Here is a 15,481-nt window from a genome sequence, read left to right on the forward strand (position 1 = left end):
TGAAAAGCTGAAACTTTTTCAGGGTTCAATCATTGTCAAGAACTTGTTTCCTAATTATTCACTATTACTGTTACTGTTTACTGTTACATCCTTGTTATACCTTATGAATTCTCAAAAGTGAAATTCAGGCTTTTGATAAATTAGTCCAGGTATATTTTGGGAACCATAAATAAAACCAGAAATAAACTTCCTTTTAACTTTGCATACAGGAGGAATTATAGTGTAAAATGTTACTTCCTTCATGTTTAAGTGTAATCTTTGGCTTAATGTCTATTTCCTTTATAGTAATCTAGAAGCTTTTAATAGTATTTATTAACTGGTTTTGTTGGCCTGTTTTATCGGTATGTACCATTAATGGTAAATGATGCAGAAGCTACTTCTGCAGAAACAATGCTTGCTATGTGCTACTCCCTGTATTCAGTGTTTTTAATTATTTTTTTAAAAATTTATTTATTTGAAAGGCAGAGTTACAGAGAGGCAGAGAGAGAAATCTTCCATCTGCTGATTTACTCCTCAGATGTCCAGAGCTGCTCTGATCCAAATCGAGCTTCTTCCTGCTGTCCAATTTGGATGCAGGGGCCCAAGAACCTGGGCTGACTTCCACTGTTCTTCAGGCCATAGCAGAGAGATGGATCGGATTGAAGCAGCTGGAACTTGAACCGGCACCCATATGGGATGCTAATACAGCAGGCAGCAGCTTTACATGAAACACAGCACCATCACCATTCTTAATTATTTTAAATAAAGTTTTACTTTTGAGGAACAAAGCTTGAGATTGTGAGGATATAGCTATTTTGTATGAACCTTTTCTCCCTGCCCCCCCCCCCCCTTAAAATCTTGTTATTGGTAAGGCATAGTTAAGAAGAAAGGCAGAGAGAATCTTCCATCCAATGGTTCACTCCCCAAGTGGCTACAGTAGCCAGGGTTGGGCCAAGCTGAGGTCAGGAGCTTAATCTTTGTTTCCCACGGGGAAGCAGAGATCTAGGTACTTCGGCTGTCTTATCATGCTTTCCCAGATGAATTCGCAGGAAGCTGAATCTGAAGTGGAGCACCAGGACTTGACCCAGTGCCCATATGGAATGTCTATGCCACAGCTGCACCATAGTGCTGGTCTCATAATCTTTAAAGTGATTCAGGGTGTCAGCACTGTGGCATAGCCTGTAAAGCCACCACCTGCAGTGCCGGCATCCAGTATGGGTGCTGGTTTGAGTCCTAGCTGCTCCAATTCCAATCCAGCTCTGCTATGGGCTGAGAATGCAGTGGAAGATGGCCCAATTCCTTGGGACCTTGCACCTGTGTGGGAGGAAGCTGGTTGCTCCTGGCTTCAGATTGGCTCAGCTCTGGCCTTTGGGACCATCTCTGGAATTAACCAGTGGATGGAAGACCCCTCTCTTTCTCTCCCTTTTCTTTTCTTTGATTTTAACTCTGACTTTCAAATAATAAATAATTTTAAATCTTAGTTGAGATATCTGAATATATTTCAAACAAACCAGTGAAGGATGTTTAATTGAAAGATTTTAATTCTGCCCACAGCAAAATAAAAACCTAACTTTTGTTAAAGGTGGGACTGTTTCTCCAGGACAGTGAACTATGATAAGAGAATGAAATAAGTGAAATAAGAAGCCCTGCACTTGATGAAAATAACTTTGTAGGGGCCAGCTCTGTGCTGTAGTGGGGTAAGCCTGCGCCTGTGGTGCTGGCATCCCATTTGTTGCTGGCATCCCACATGGGCACCGGTTTGTGTCCCTGCTGCTGCTCTTCAGATCCAGCTCTTTGTGGCCTGGGAAAGCCATGGAAGATGGCCCACATGCTTAGGCTCCTGAACCCAGAAGAAGCTCCTGGCTGTGGACCCAGCTCAGTTCTGGCCATTTGGAGAGTGGTCCAGCAGTTAGAAGTCCTTTTTGTCTCCTACTTGCAGTTTATAACTCTGTCTCTCAAATCTTTAAAAAAAATTTTGGAAAACTTGCCCAAAATTGAGTTAACATTGCATTAACAAATTAGGAGTTTATATAATGGTGAAATATACACGTGTGTATTGACAACACTAGCCAGCCGAAATAATAGCACCTGAATAACTGGAGTGTGTTTCACTGTTAGTCTTTGTACTAAGTAGGCTGCTCTTCTATGTAAAAAGGGACATTAACAAAGTAGTGTTTTTGGCCGGCACCACAGCACAATACGCTAATCCTCCCCCTGCGGTGCTGGCACACCAGATTGTAGTCTGGGTCTGGGCGCCAGATTCTGTCCCGGTTACCCCTCTTCCAGGCCAGCTCTGTGCTGTGGCCAGGGAGTGCAGTGGAGGATGGCCCAAGTGCTTGGGTCCTGCACCCCATGGGAGACCAGAAGAAGTACCTGGCTCCTCCCTTCGGATCAGTGCGGTGCGCTGGCTGCTGTGCACCGGCCATGGCGGCCATTGGAGGATGAACCAACGGCAAAGGAAGATCTTTCTCTGTCTTTCTCACTGTCCACTCTGCCCGTCAAAAAAGTTTTTTAAATTACCCTAATCATTTATAGATGACAGCCAGGATAGGGAATAGTTGGAATAATATATATTTGTCAAAAAAATTTTGAACTATAAATGAGTAGATGTTGAAAGTTCAGAAGAATTCAAAGCCAGTTTTTTTTTTTTTTCCAGGATTATTTATTTATTTGAAATAATTACAAAGAGGCAAAGACAGAGAAATCTTCCATCTGCTGGTTCACTCCCTAGATGGCTGCTGTGGCCGAAATCCAGAGCCAGAATCTTCTTCCAAGTCTCCCAACGTGGGTGCAGAAGCCCAAGGACTTGGAACCATCTCCCACTGCTTTCCCAGGCCATAGCAGAAAGCTGGATTGGAAGTGGAGCTAACCTGTATTCAAACTGGCACCCATGTGATGCTGGCACTTCAGGCAGCGGCTTTACCTACTAAGCTACAGTCCCCACCCCATTTTAAGTTTTAAAATTTCCGGGCCACTCCTGTGGTGTAGTGCCAGCATCACATATGGGCACCGATTCAAGTCCCGGCTGCTTCATTTTTGATCCAGCTCTGTATGTCCTGGGAAAGCAGTAGAAGATGGCCCAAGTAGTTGGGCCCCTGCACCTTCCTGGGAGACCAGGAAGAAGTTCCTGGCCCCTGGCATTGGATCAGCGCAGCTCTGGCTGTTGACAGTCAGTTGGGGAGTAAACCGGTGGATGGAAGACCTCTCTGTCTGCCTCTGGTATGAAACGCTGTTATTTGATAGCCTTTATATGGGAAATATTTTTATTTATAAATTTTTATTGTAAATACACAGTACTCATGTACATGAGTATACCGCAGGCAGTGGCTTCACCCACTATGCCGCAGCGTCTGCCCTCTCACCTGAGCTTAAGAACCATATACTGGCCCACGTCACGGCTCACTAGGCTAATCCTCCGCCTTACAGCAACGGCAAACCAGGTTCTAGTCCTGGTCGGGGCGCCGGATTCTGTCCCGGTTGCTCCTCTTCCAGGCCAGCTCTCTGCTGTGGCCAGGGAGTGCAGTGGAGGATAGCCCAAGTGCTTGGGCCCTGCACCCCATGGGAGACTAGGAGAAGCACCTGGCTCCTGCCTTCGGATAGGCGCGGTGCGCCTGCTGCAGTGGCCATTGGAGGGTGAACCAATGGCAAAGGAAGACCTTTCTCTCTGTCTGTCTCTCACTGTCCACTCTGCCTGCCAAAAAATAAAAAACACCATATCACCAAAATATCAAAACAATGAAAATAATTCATTAATACTTTAATTTATAAAGTTGATTAATAATACTCCATATTAAAGTGACCAGTGTTGTGCAACTGTGGGTTAAGTGTCTGCCTACAATACCAGTATCCCAAATAAGAGCTTTTTCAAGTCTTAGTAGGCTGTTGCACTTCTGATTCAGCTCCCTGTTAACTCAAGCTGGAAAATCAGTATAAGTTGATCTCAGATACCTTGGCCCCTGCTTCCCTTGAAGGGGACAGGATGAAGCTCCCAGCACTGGCCTTGCCATTGTGGCTATTTGGGCTGTGATGTCGCAGTTGGAAGATAACCTCTCCGGTTCTCTTTCTTGTTCTCACCCTGCTTTTCAAATTAGAAAGCAGAAGCCAGAGCCAAGAATCCAACCGAGATTCCAGTGTGGACCCTGTGTTTATTATTTCATACCAGGTGGCATGTAATGATATTTTCACATTTAGGATAGATTTGTTTTTGAGTTCATATTTTCTTTTCCTGTCACTTGTTTTTGAGACTCAGTTTTGTGTTTAGGTTTGAACAGTTGCAGTGTAATTTAAAAAAAATATTTATTGGAGAGGTAGAGTTCGAGGTAGAAAGGTGTTCCTTCCACTGATTGACTCCCTAAAAGTCCACAGCATCTGAGCCTACGCCAATCAGAAGCCAGGTCTCGTGAGGTTTGAAGGGCCTAGGCCACAGCAGAGAGCTGGATCAGAATAGGAGCATCTGGGAAATGAACTGGCACCCATCTGGGATGCCAGCACCCAGGTGGAAGCTTATCCTGCTATTCTACCTCATCATTCCCTGCACATGTAATTTCTTCTAAGATTCGATAAGAATGATGTTGGTCCAGTAGAGCCATTTATTCAATAATGGTTTCTACTATTATAGTAGTTTACATAAAAATAGTGAATTTGGGGGTGGCTGAAACTACTCATACGTTTGTACTACTTGTACACACTAGAATGTTTTTTCCTTCTATCATGTTGTCATGTTGCCCTGAAAATGCTGATTTTTTTTTGTTTGTTTGTTTGTTTTTTTGACAGGCAGAGTTAGGGAGAAAGGTGTTCCTTCCGTTGGTTCACCCCACAAATGGCTGCTACAGCCGGCGCACTGCGCCAATCCGAAGCCAGGAGCCAGGTGCTTCCTCCTGGTCTCCCATGGGTGTGCAGGGCGCAAGCACTTGGGCCACCCTCCAATGCCTTCCCGGGCCACAGCAGAGAGCGGGACTGGAATAGGAGCAACCGGGAAAGAACCCAGCGCCCCAACTGGGACCAACACCCGGGGTGCCGGTGCTGCAGGCAGAGGATTAGCCAAGTGAGCCACGGCACCGGCTGTTTAAGTTTTTAAAATATTTATTGATAGAATTAGTCCACAGGGCACTTCCGCAAATGGGCAGACCTTCCAGGGCTGGGCCAGACCAAAACCAGAATCCAGTAGCTTATTTATACCAGGTCAACATAGTGGATACAAGGGTCCAAACATTGGACCATCTTCCTCTTCTTTCCCAGGCACATTAACTGAGAACTGGATCAGAAGCTGGGACTCAAACTGGTGTTCATATGGCAGTGGCTTTACCAGCTGTGCCATGGTGTTAGCCCTGGGAATAGAAGAATATATTCTAACTTAGGCTGGCGCTGCGGCTCACTAGGCTAATCCTCTGCCTTGCGGCGCCGGCACACCGGGTTCTAGTCCTGGTCGGGGCGCCGGATTCTGTCCCGGTTGCCCCTCTTCCAGGCCAGCTCTCTGCTGTGGCCAGGGAGTGCAGTGGAGGATGGCCCAGGTGCTTGGGCCCTGCACCCCATGGGAGACCAAGATAAGCACCTGGCTCCTGCCTTCGGATCAGCGTGGTGCGCTGGCTGCGGCAGCCATTGGAGGGTGAACCAACGGCAAAGGAAGACCTTTCTCTCTGTCTCTCTCTCTCACTGTCCACTCTGCCTGTCAAAAAAAAAATAGTGACTTTACAGTGCTTTCTGAAGACGCAGGGGAAGATAATAGGGGATAGGAGGAATAAAGATACATTGAAAACAGAGTGCAAAAAAGGTGGTCCGAGATGTCCAAGTAGTACAAGAGAAAGTACCAAGAGGTACAAGAGACTTTCAGGTACATAAAAGGGGCTGATGGTTACACCACTTGCATGAGATGTTGATGCTGTACATGGGCACATAAAGTCGTTATCCCCTAACTGGTATTGATGAATCTAAATTGTCAATGAGTAAAAATTTGTTAATCAAGATTTAGCCATTCTTAAGGACGGCCTATAGTGCTGGGATCCCAAATGGGAGCCAGTCCTCCCTGCTGCTCCTTCTATCCAGTTCTCTGCTAAGGCCTGTGAAGGCATTAGAAGATGTCTCAAATGTTTGGGCCCCTGCATTCACATGGAAGAAGTTCCTGGCTCCTGACCTCAAATCGGCTCTGCTCCAGCCATTATGCACGTTTTAGGAGTGAGCCAGTTGATGGAAGACTTTTGTATGTCTCTCTCTTTCTCTCTCTGCAACTCTTCCTGTCAAATAAATTTAAATAATCTTTAGAAAAAAAAGAATTGGATGATTTAGTCATTCCATTAGAAATTCTCAACTCATTGCTGCCATCTAGTGCCACTGTCATTAAAACTCTCCAGAGAAAGATGAATTATTTACTGTAGCATATTGGGCATTTGCCTTGGCATCTAATTCAAATTGAAATTAGACACTAGATTTCAGAGATAATACTAGGAAATTCTAAAGGTAAGGATTTGAATTCATCCGAGGTAAGTTATTTGTTGTCTACTATCGTTTGTTACGTAATAAGACATATTGATGCCATTTCTGTATCCCCACTTGCCAAAAGGGTAATGTGTATAATGATTAGCCTGTGTAAACAAATAAATGACTAGATAGAAGACTTGCTGAAATGCCAGTAGAAACAAGGTGTTGTGGGATACTTATTTTATTTTTGCTGTGTATGTGCCTAAGTAAGAAGGTTATTTCAAAACATCAGAAGAGCAAAAGATAAGCTGTTGATGAAATCCATGCAGATTTTTTATCATACTCAATTTTTGGATGAACTTTCTGAAGACCCCTTGTAGATAGAAGACATGCTAAATGACAGTGAAATCCTGCTCATCATCTGACCTCCAATACTCTTTAAAACCAAAAGGCAGGCCGCCGCTGCGGCTCACTAGGCTAATCCTCCGCCTTGCGGCGCCAGGCACACCGGGTTCTAGTCCCGGTCGGGGCGCCGGATTCTGTCCCGGTTGCCCCTCTTCCAGGCCAGATCTCTGCTGTGGCCAGGGAGTGCAGTGGAGGATGGCCCAGGTGCTTGGGCCCTGCACCCCATGGGAGACCAGGATAAGTACCTGGCTCCTGCCATCGGATCAGCGCTGTGCGCTGGCCACGGCGGCCATTGGAGGGTGAACCAACGGCAAAGGAAGACCTTTCTCTCTGTCTCTCTCACTGTCCACCCTGCCTGTCCAAAAAAAAAAAAAAAAAAGGCAGAATTGGATTGAAGGCTAGATTTCAATTTTAATTGATTTTGGCCCAATTCCAGGCTAATCCCAGAACTTGTGTTTCAGGTTCACATACCCTTATTTCTTTCATAATCAGGTGGTGTTAACTGCCATACTCCAAATCACAAAGTCCTTCAGATTTTATGATAGAGTTGAAAGAGTTACATAGAGGAGATGGGTGTGGGGGGTCCTTCCATCTGATGGTTCATTCCCCATTTGGGCACAATGGCTGGAGCTGCGCTGATCCAAAGCCAGGAGCTTCTTCTGGCTTTCTCACCTGGGTGCAGGGGCCCAAGGACTTGGGCCATCTTCTGCTTTCCCAGGCCATAGAGCTTGATTGAAAGTGGAGCAGCCGTGTCTCAAACCTGCGCCTGTATGGGGTGCCGGTGCTTCAGACCAGGGTGTTAACCTGCTGCACCACAGCACGAGCCCGAGAATCCAAAAGTTTTAACAGGTTTGCCTTTATTCAAACCACAAGCAACTTGTACTTTTTGGTTTTAGGATCTAACTGGAATGGTGAACATTGGAATATATAAAACATTTTGTATCTAAGGCTCTCGAGCCTTTCTTCCCCTTCACACTGCCACTAAAATCTCTTGGTTTTTGTTGCTCTAGGATGAAGTGTATAATGAAACCGTGTATCTGACAGGCTTATTCTTGGATGTAAAAGTAATTTAATATTCCTGGTGTTGACTTTGACTAGTTAAGTGTTAGTGAGCCTTGATGATAAAAATAAGAACCTGGAATGAAAATAGTGTATATCCACATGAAAAATGTGATTGCTACCACTCAACATCCTCTGAGAAAAAGTCATCCTTTTCTATTGATTATACTATGATGGAGTTCTGCTTTTGCAGCAGCCAGGTCCGCTTGGTCTCTGCTATAGTTGATTCAACAGTAGTCATTTCAAAAATCTTTCACCTGTTATAATCTTTGAAATTATTTTTAGGAAAGAAACTAAGTTAAATTACGTGTACTTCCAGTACGTAGATCTTCCATATTACTAAATATTATTGAAGAAAGGCTTTATTTTAATGAATTTGACTTAGAGTACATAAGAAGTTTGTATTACTGAAGCACCTGTAGAATGTGGTCAGACTACTTTGATGTTTGAGGAATTAATGGAGAACTTAGGATGTGTTGAAGTCAATATATAAACTGTAGATCTGTGAAGTGGACGGTCTCCATCAAGATACTAGAATACATTAAAGCTAATTCACATTGCTTAATGTCAATGCATTACTTAAGAGCTTTAAAGGACAAGTCATTCTTTTAATTGGGAATGGAGAATGGGTACCGAATCAAGGGATGAAGCAATTTAGATGAGCAGAATAAGGAAGACTAATGTTCTCAATATATGAATATATTTTATAAAATAAAATTTGTTAGCTTTTGGTTACTATAATGAAATACCTGAGGTACGCTACTTAAGGGAATAGATGTTTGCTATTTTAGTTTGGGAAGTAGAAAGTTGAAAAGGCAAGGTGTAGTCTTTAAGGAAGATTCATTGGCAGATTTTGGAGAGGAGTTCACATGGCAAGCTGGGAAGCAGAGCAGATAAGCTTTTATATGAAGACTCTTGGGGGTCGTGCTGTGGGTTAATTGGTAAAGCCACCGTCTGCGGTTCGAGTCCCTACTGCTCCACTTTGATTCAGCACTCTGTTATGGCCTGGGAAAGTTGCAAGTCCTTGGGGCCCTTTGCTTGCCTGGAAAACCCAGAAGAGGCTGCTAGCTTCAGATCCGCCCAACTCCAGAAATTGAGGCCATTTGTGGAGTGACCTAGCAAATGGAAGACCACTCTCTGCTTCTGTCTCTCTGAAATTCTGCATTTCAAATAAATAAATCTTTTTATGTATATGAAAAAAGAAGCCTCTTTGAATTACCTTCCAACAACATGTCAGGATTTGCCATCAGGCCACATCTAAAGTTTCTACTACCTGCCAATAATAGCACAGTCCTGGGAATGTGTTGACCAGTACCCAAACCACAGGAGAGAACTGGGTAATAAAAAGACTTAAATTAGAAGATCTTTTTAAATGTTTCTGATAAATGCATTTCCTAAGTGTTAGGTGCTTGACTTGCATGAATTTTTATTCTCAAGAAAATCCAATGTTCATTATAGGAAATTTGGAATACAGGAAATACTATCAAAGTGTTTTTTTTTTTATTTTTTATTTTTAATATTTGGGTGTGAGGCAGTTACAGGGGGAGGGAAAGGCAGTGGTCATCTATCTGCTGGTTCATTCCCCCAAACAACTGCAACAGCTAGAGCTATGCACATTGGATTGCCAGGAGCTTCTTGTCAAGGGTCTCTCACGTTGGGTGAGGGGTCCAAACACTTGGGCCATCTTCACTGCTTTCTCAGGAACATTAATTAGCAGGGACCTGGATCAGCAGTGGAACAGCTGGGAACTGGTGGTCATATAGGATGCCAGTGATGCAGGCAGTGGCTTTACCCATTACACCACAGAGTAGGCCTCTGCATGATTCTGTTGGAGCCTTTTGTCCTAGCTGCGAATTTTCAGAACTTATGGGAAGATAGATTTCCAGTTGAACTAGGAGCATGAAATTCTGGGAAATCCCAGAATTGAGAATCCATAGGTCAAATAAGTGAATGGATAGAAGAACACATCAGGCTTTACTGGATCAGATTATCATATTTTTTTGGTGATAGTATTTAAAGGGAGAGGAAGAGATTGAGAAAGGCAGTGGAGTATAGCAGGTTTCTGGATTAGTTTTGAGAATTTTAACAAAAAATAGGCTGAACTAATACTAATACCTTCAGACCTAAAGTTTCTTGTGTTCAACCACTTTTGGGGTAGACAAAGAACTTCTAGTTTTAACTAATTTTCATGAAATTGGTTCATTCCCTTTACTTTCTAGTTAATAAGTCATTATTGGTGATTGTTTTATTTCTAGATTTTACTTGATCTAAGTTGTTACCTTTTACTTCTCCAACAGTAGCTACTATGCGTCTTTGCTGTTGACTTACCCTTGCATGCTTGTGTTTTGTTGGTAATAGCTTGTCCATGGGTTTTGCTCTGGGGATTGACAGTTTGAAAAAACTATGTTCTGGCTTTCAGGAATTTCAGTTCTTTTCTGATGGTTTTGTTTTTGCATTTGGGACATTGTCTGTTTTTCTTAGCTTACGTAGATTTCACTGGTAAGGTATCTTAGAGTGAACTGTGATTGGGGGTCATGTGGTTTCTGTGACATTGGGAAATTTGTTCCCTTTTCAAACAGCAGTACCACTGGAATGTAAGCTCTTACAAGCAAGTATATTACTGTTCCCTGAAGTGACCTTGGTACTTGGTACTTAGCAGATAGTCCAAAGGTGTTTGCTGAAAATTTAATTATAGTGACTGTTTTGCTAATTCTTTAGGAAGATAAGTTCCTGGCAGTGATTTCAGTGGAACTTTATGGATATGTTGGTTTTCAGTACCTTGGTGTCTTGATATCAACACTCATAACAAACAATTCCTGATTTTAGAAGTAAATTTTGAAACCATGTATAATCAAAGTAAATGGGAGTTAGACTCATCCTTAAATAAAAGGTGAAAATGATTGTTGCCATCTGTACTTGTGATTGCTTGTCTATCAGCCTTTCCAGGTTGGGTTCCTTGAGGAAGTTAAGCGCTAATATGTCAAGGCATTTTTTGGTATAAATTCTGTAATCTAGATCGCTACAATCTTAAGTTGCAAGCTTGTGAAAATTGAGAAAATGCTGGTTAAATCCAGTTTTGTTCTTTGGTTCAAAAAATGAGACCTTTTTTGCAAGTTTCTGTTTTAAGCCCTCTAATAGAATTGGCAAGATTTCTGGCGCTCACAATCAGAGCTGAAAGGCTATTGGTGCTTTTCAGTGGTTACTGTTTCATTTTTCATTGCTTAATCTTAAAAGGATTAAGAACTACTGTTTGTAAAAGATAATTTTTATCTTTAAAAAGTTTGGGAGGAAGTTTACAAATCATTACTGCTTGTTAAATGACTAGGCACTATTTTAAGCATTAGAATGGAAATGTATAAATGATATTTTAGTACATTTGTATACATTGGTCATTTACATCATTCATGAGAAATAACTTATTGGTGGGTAACAAGTAATAGGTAGTGGTACCCTTTTGATACGAGATTCTTTAAAACCTTTCCAAGAGTTGAATGGGAAACAAGTTATTGTGAATGTAACTCTAAACCTTTTTCAGTGTTTGGCTTGGGATGTGAAGGAGATGCAGATTTACATGAAAGCTAAAATAATGAAATAGAACATTGTTATTTAAAAATCATCTGGGATGTTATGACAATTATTATAAGATTTAGCCTCCATATAACATACATTGAGAAAGATACTTTTGTTTTCAGTTACAGGAAAGTTGTGTTTTCCCTCAACCCTCCCCACCTCTGTATGTTCTTCATGCTCCATGCAGTATTCAGTGGCTAGTTTTATCATCATCACCATCTAGTAGTATTAAGAATACCAGTGATTTTGGAGATCATCACATTGAAAATAGGCTGAAATCCTATCCTCTATAAAAAGGTGGTATTGATACTTAGCTATCTATAGCATATTATAAATCAGTTGAAGTACCTGGAAACGGATATTTCCAGGGTGAATAAAATGATTTCTATTTATTTTTTACTTCTTTTATCTAAGAAGGTTAATACTTGAAAGGTGAAGTTTTAAGTTATGCACATTAATCTAGCTCAAGAATGATTTTAGGCAGAATTTGGAGTTGGGAGACTCATTTTAATAAAAGTATGTGAGAAGTTGGCAGTTAAGATGGCAAGAAATTTTTATTATGAGTGAGTAGGTGAAAAAAAAATGGTAGTAGAGGACTTAGGGAGTTCCCATTTTCTTGAATTTCTAATCAGAAACAGCAATTGGAATCAATGACCAAGATGATTACATTACCAGTAATCAGTGAAGGAAATCATACTGTAGTGCTGCTGGAGTAAAGAAAGCACAGTAAGAAGTTAAATTTATTTAGGACTACATTCAGAGATTCTGTTCTCTGAGTAGTTACAATACACATGATTCTGTGAAATCACTCTAGGTGGACCTATGGTTCAGTTAGTGGTTCAAAGTGCTAAATTTTTTAAAGGAGTTACCATTCTTAGCATGTATTCACCTGGATGCTTTTTTCTTCCTTCTAGTTTTTCGGCTTTGTGAAGACCCTAGCATCAAACACAATGGCAAGCAATGTTACCAACAAGACAGATCCTCGCTCCATGAACTCCCGTGTATTCATTGGGAATCTCAACACTCTTGTGGTCAAGAAGTCTGATGTAGAGGCAATCTTCTCGAAGTATGGCAAAATTGTGGGCTGCTCTGTTCACAAGGGCTTTGCCTTTGTTCAGTACGTTAATGAGAGAAATGCCCGAGCTGCAGTAGCAGGAGAGGATGGCAGAATGATTGCTGGCCAGGTTTTAGGTAAGCTTTGGATTGAATACATTTTTTTCATTGATATAATTTAGGCCTGAGTTTTTCTGTTCATTCATTCTCAGTCTGTCTATCTTTTATCTTGATAAAGCTAAGAGTCAAATATTCTGGAATGTGATTAGTCATCATCCTTCATTAGATTAGGCTTATAGATAAAATGGGCTACATGAAGGGTATTCTTTGTAATACTATTTGGTGTTGTAGAGGTAGAGCAGCTCTCAGTTGATAGCTTGAATATAAGGTATTGTAGATGGGGGGGACTGGCATTGTAAAGCCACTACCTGAGAAGCTGTCATCCCATATGGAAATCAGGCAGCTCTACTTCCGATCGCCCTGCTGATGACAGATCTAGCAATGGAAGATGGTCCAAAGGCTTTGGCCCTTGCATGCACATGGGAAATCTCAAAGAAGATCCTGGCTCCAGGCCCCAGCTTTGGTTTGGCCAAGCTCTGACACTTTTTGGAATGAACCAGTGGATAGAACATCTGTCAGTGAAACTTTGTATCTCTCTTGCTGTCCTCTGTCTTTCCCTATGCCTTTTGAAAGTCAAAGTTACACAGAGAAGTAGAAGCAGAGACACAGAGAAGTAGAAGCAGAGAGAGATACGTCTTCCATCTGCTGGTTCACTACCCAACTAGCCGCAAAAGCCAGAGCTGGGCCAATCCAGAGCCAGGAGCTTCTTCCAGGTCTCCCACACGGGTGCAGGGGCCCAAGGACCTGGGCCATCTTCTACTGCTTTACCAGGTTTAGCAGAGAGCTGGATTGGAAGTGAAGCAGCTGGGGTTTGAACAAGCACCCATATGGAATGCTGGCACTGCAGGTGGCAACTTCACCTACTGTGCCACAGCACTGGCCCCAAATAAATAAATCTTAAAGATAAGAATAATAGTACATAATTATTTCTTGGCTATGACCCACTACTCATGAAGACGAGCAGAGTGGTTTTCCAATGGGGTTTTAATACTGTATGTAGGGCCGGCGCTGTGGCACACTAGGTTAATCCTTCACCTGCAGTGCAGGCATCCCAGATGGGTGCCAGTTCAAGTACAGTTGCTCCTCTTCCGGTCCAGCTCTGCTGTGGCCTGGGATAGCAGTAGAGGATGGCCCAGGTGCTTGGTCCCCTGCACCCACATGGGAGACCGGGAAGAAGCACCTGGCTCCTGGCTTAGAAAAATACCGTGTGTATTACGCAGGCTATATAGCATAGCTGTGTCTTAAATTTTTTCTTGTATTTCAGATAGTAATAATTATAAGAGTAGCTTTAGAAAACTTGTTATCCTCACCTGAAGCAATAGTACTTCAGGGTCTCAAGGATTTATGTAAATTGAGAGTTATGAGAAGACAATACAAAAGGTCGACAGCAGTTTGAGAATGTACTAGTGGTTTTTTTTATAACCATTGTCCTATACCTAAAACACAGGAAAGTTCATAATATGTACAACTCATTTAATAAAATGAAATAATGTGTTTTACAGTAGATTTTATTTTATAAAAAATTTAATTTGGAATTCAGTGGCACAGGAGAGGGAGAGACAGACTGAGAAGGATCTTCATGAGCTTTTCCATGCCTGTGAGCCCTATGTTAATTTAAAATTGATAATAACCACATGAACAGAAGTAAATAATTTTCATAACACGCTTAATCATTTTAGTATATGTATAATCTAAAAATATGATTGACCTTTTATGTTCTTACAAAGCCTTGGTTATCTGAAGTGTATATTAAGGTTATAATATATTTTTTAAAATAAGATTTATTCATTTGAAAGGAAGAGTTAGAGAGGCAGAAACAGAGAGGGGAGTGAGTGGGAGGGAAGTCTTCCTTCTCCTCGTTCATTCCCCAGTTGGTTGCAACCGCCAGAGCTGGGCTGATGTGAAGCCAGGAGCTTTTTCCGGGCTTCCCCTGAGGGTGCAGGGGCCCAAGGACTTGGGACATCCTTTACTACTTTCCTAGGCCATAGCCAAGATCTGGATCTGAAGTTGAGCAGTTAAGATTCAGGCACTGTAGAGGATCTGTCTGACTCTTGAATAAAAAATTAACATTTTAAATGGAAAAAAAAAATAAAATACAATGACAGCTTAATACTTAATGGCATAAGCATCAACCTCCAAAAATTTTTTTAAAAAGCTAAAGTTGTATTTAGAAGTTTCCACATTATCTGTTGCCCCTGCACTCCTATGGGAGACCTGGAAGAAGCTTGTGGCTTCTGGCTTCGGATTGGCTCAGCTGTGGTCGTTATGGCCAACTGGGGAGTGAACCAGTGGCTGAAAGATCTCTCCCTCTGCCTCTCCTTCTCTCTATGTGTAACTCTGACTTTCAAATAAATAAATCTTTAGGGAAAAAAGGTAGATTTAACTAACTGGTTATGGATAGATAAATGGGCTTTTTGTTAGAACAATAGGGAGAAGAACCTGAACTCTTCGGTAGGCCCTCAGTGACATGCATAGTAGCAGAGCAGCCTAGAATATATGTTGTAAAATTATGTTGTATTTTGAAACCAGGAATTATTTCTTTTGTAGGTACATTGCTTGCATAAGGAATTCATTGCCTACATAGTATTTCCTAAATCTAGGATATGTTACAAAGTTTTATAGCTGATCTTACTTGTAAGGGCTCTAAGAATTTGTCTCTTGGGATGATTCAACCACATTAATTTACATTTTAAATCTGAAGTTATTCACTCATTCTTTAAAATTTCTATGGCAATGTAAAATTCAATGGGGCATTTCTCAAAAGGCAACCATTCTTAGTCTGATGCTTTCTTCTGGATAGTAACTGTGGGTAGAGGCAGTGTTCTGAATGTGAGGATAGAATTTTTTTTTAAGAGAGAAAGTGGAGGAGATAGATTCCGTC

At 41.8% G+C, this 15,481-nt stretch overlaps 1 protein-coding gene across 50 annotated transcripts in view; it reads left to right on the forward strand.

Moving 5' to 3' along the window:
- Window positions 1-15,481, forward strand: part of HNRNPC (heterogeneous nuclear ribonucleoprotein C) — a 55,915-nt gene that overhangs the window by 16,281 nt on the left and 24,153 nt on the right. For all 50 annotated transcript variants that reach the window (XM_070053205.1, XM_070053233.1, XM_070053236.1 and 47 more), the window contains 1 exon segment: window positions 12,342-12,618. In XM_070053205.1, the coding sequence (XP_069909306.1) occupies window positions 12,378-12,618 (241 nt within the window). In that variant the 5' untranslated portion in view covers window positions 12,342-12,377.

This window comes from Oryctolagus cuniculus, chromosome 12, assembly GCF_964237555.1.
Source record: "Oryctolagus cuniculus chromosome 12, mOryCun1.1, whole genome shotgun sequence".
NCBI lineage: Eukaryota > Metazoa > Chordata > Mammalia > Lagomorpha > Leporidae > Oryctolagus > Oryctolagus cuniculus.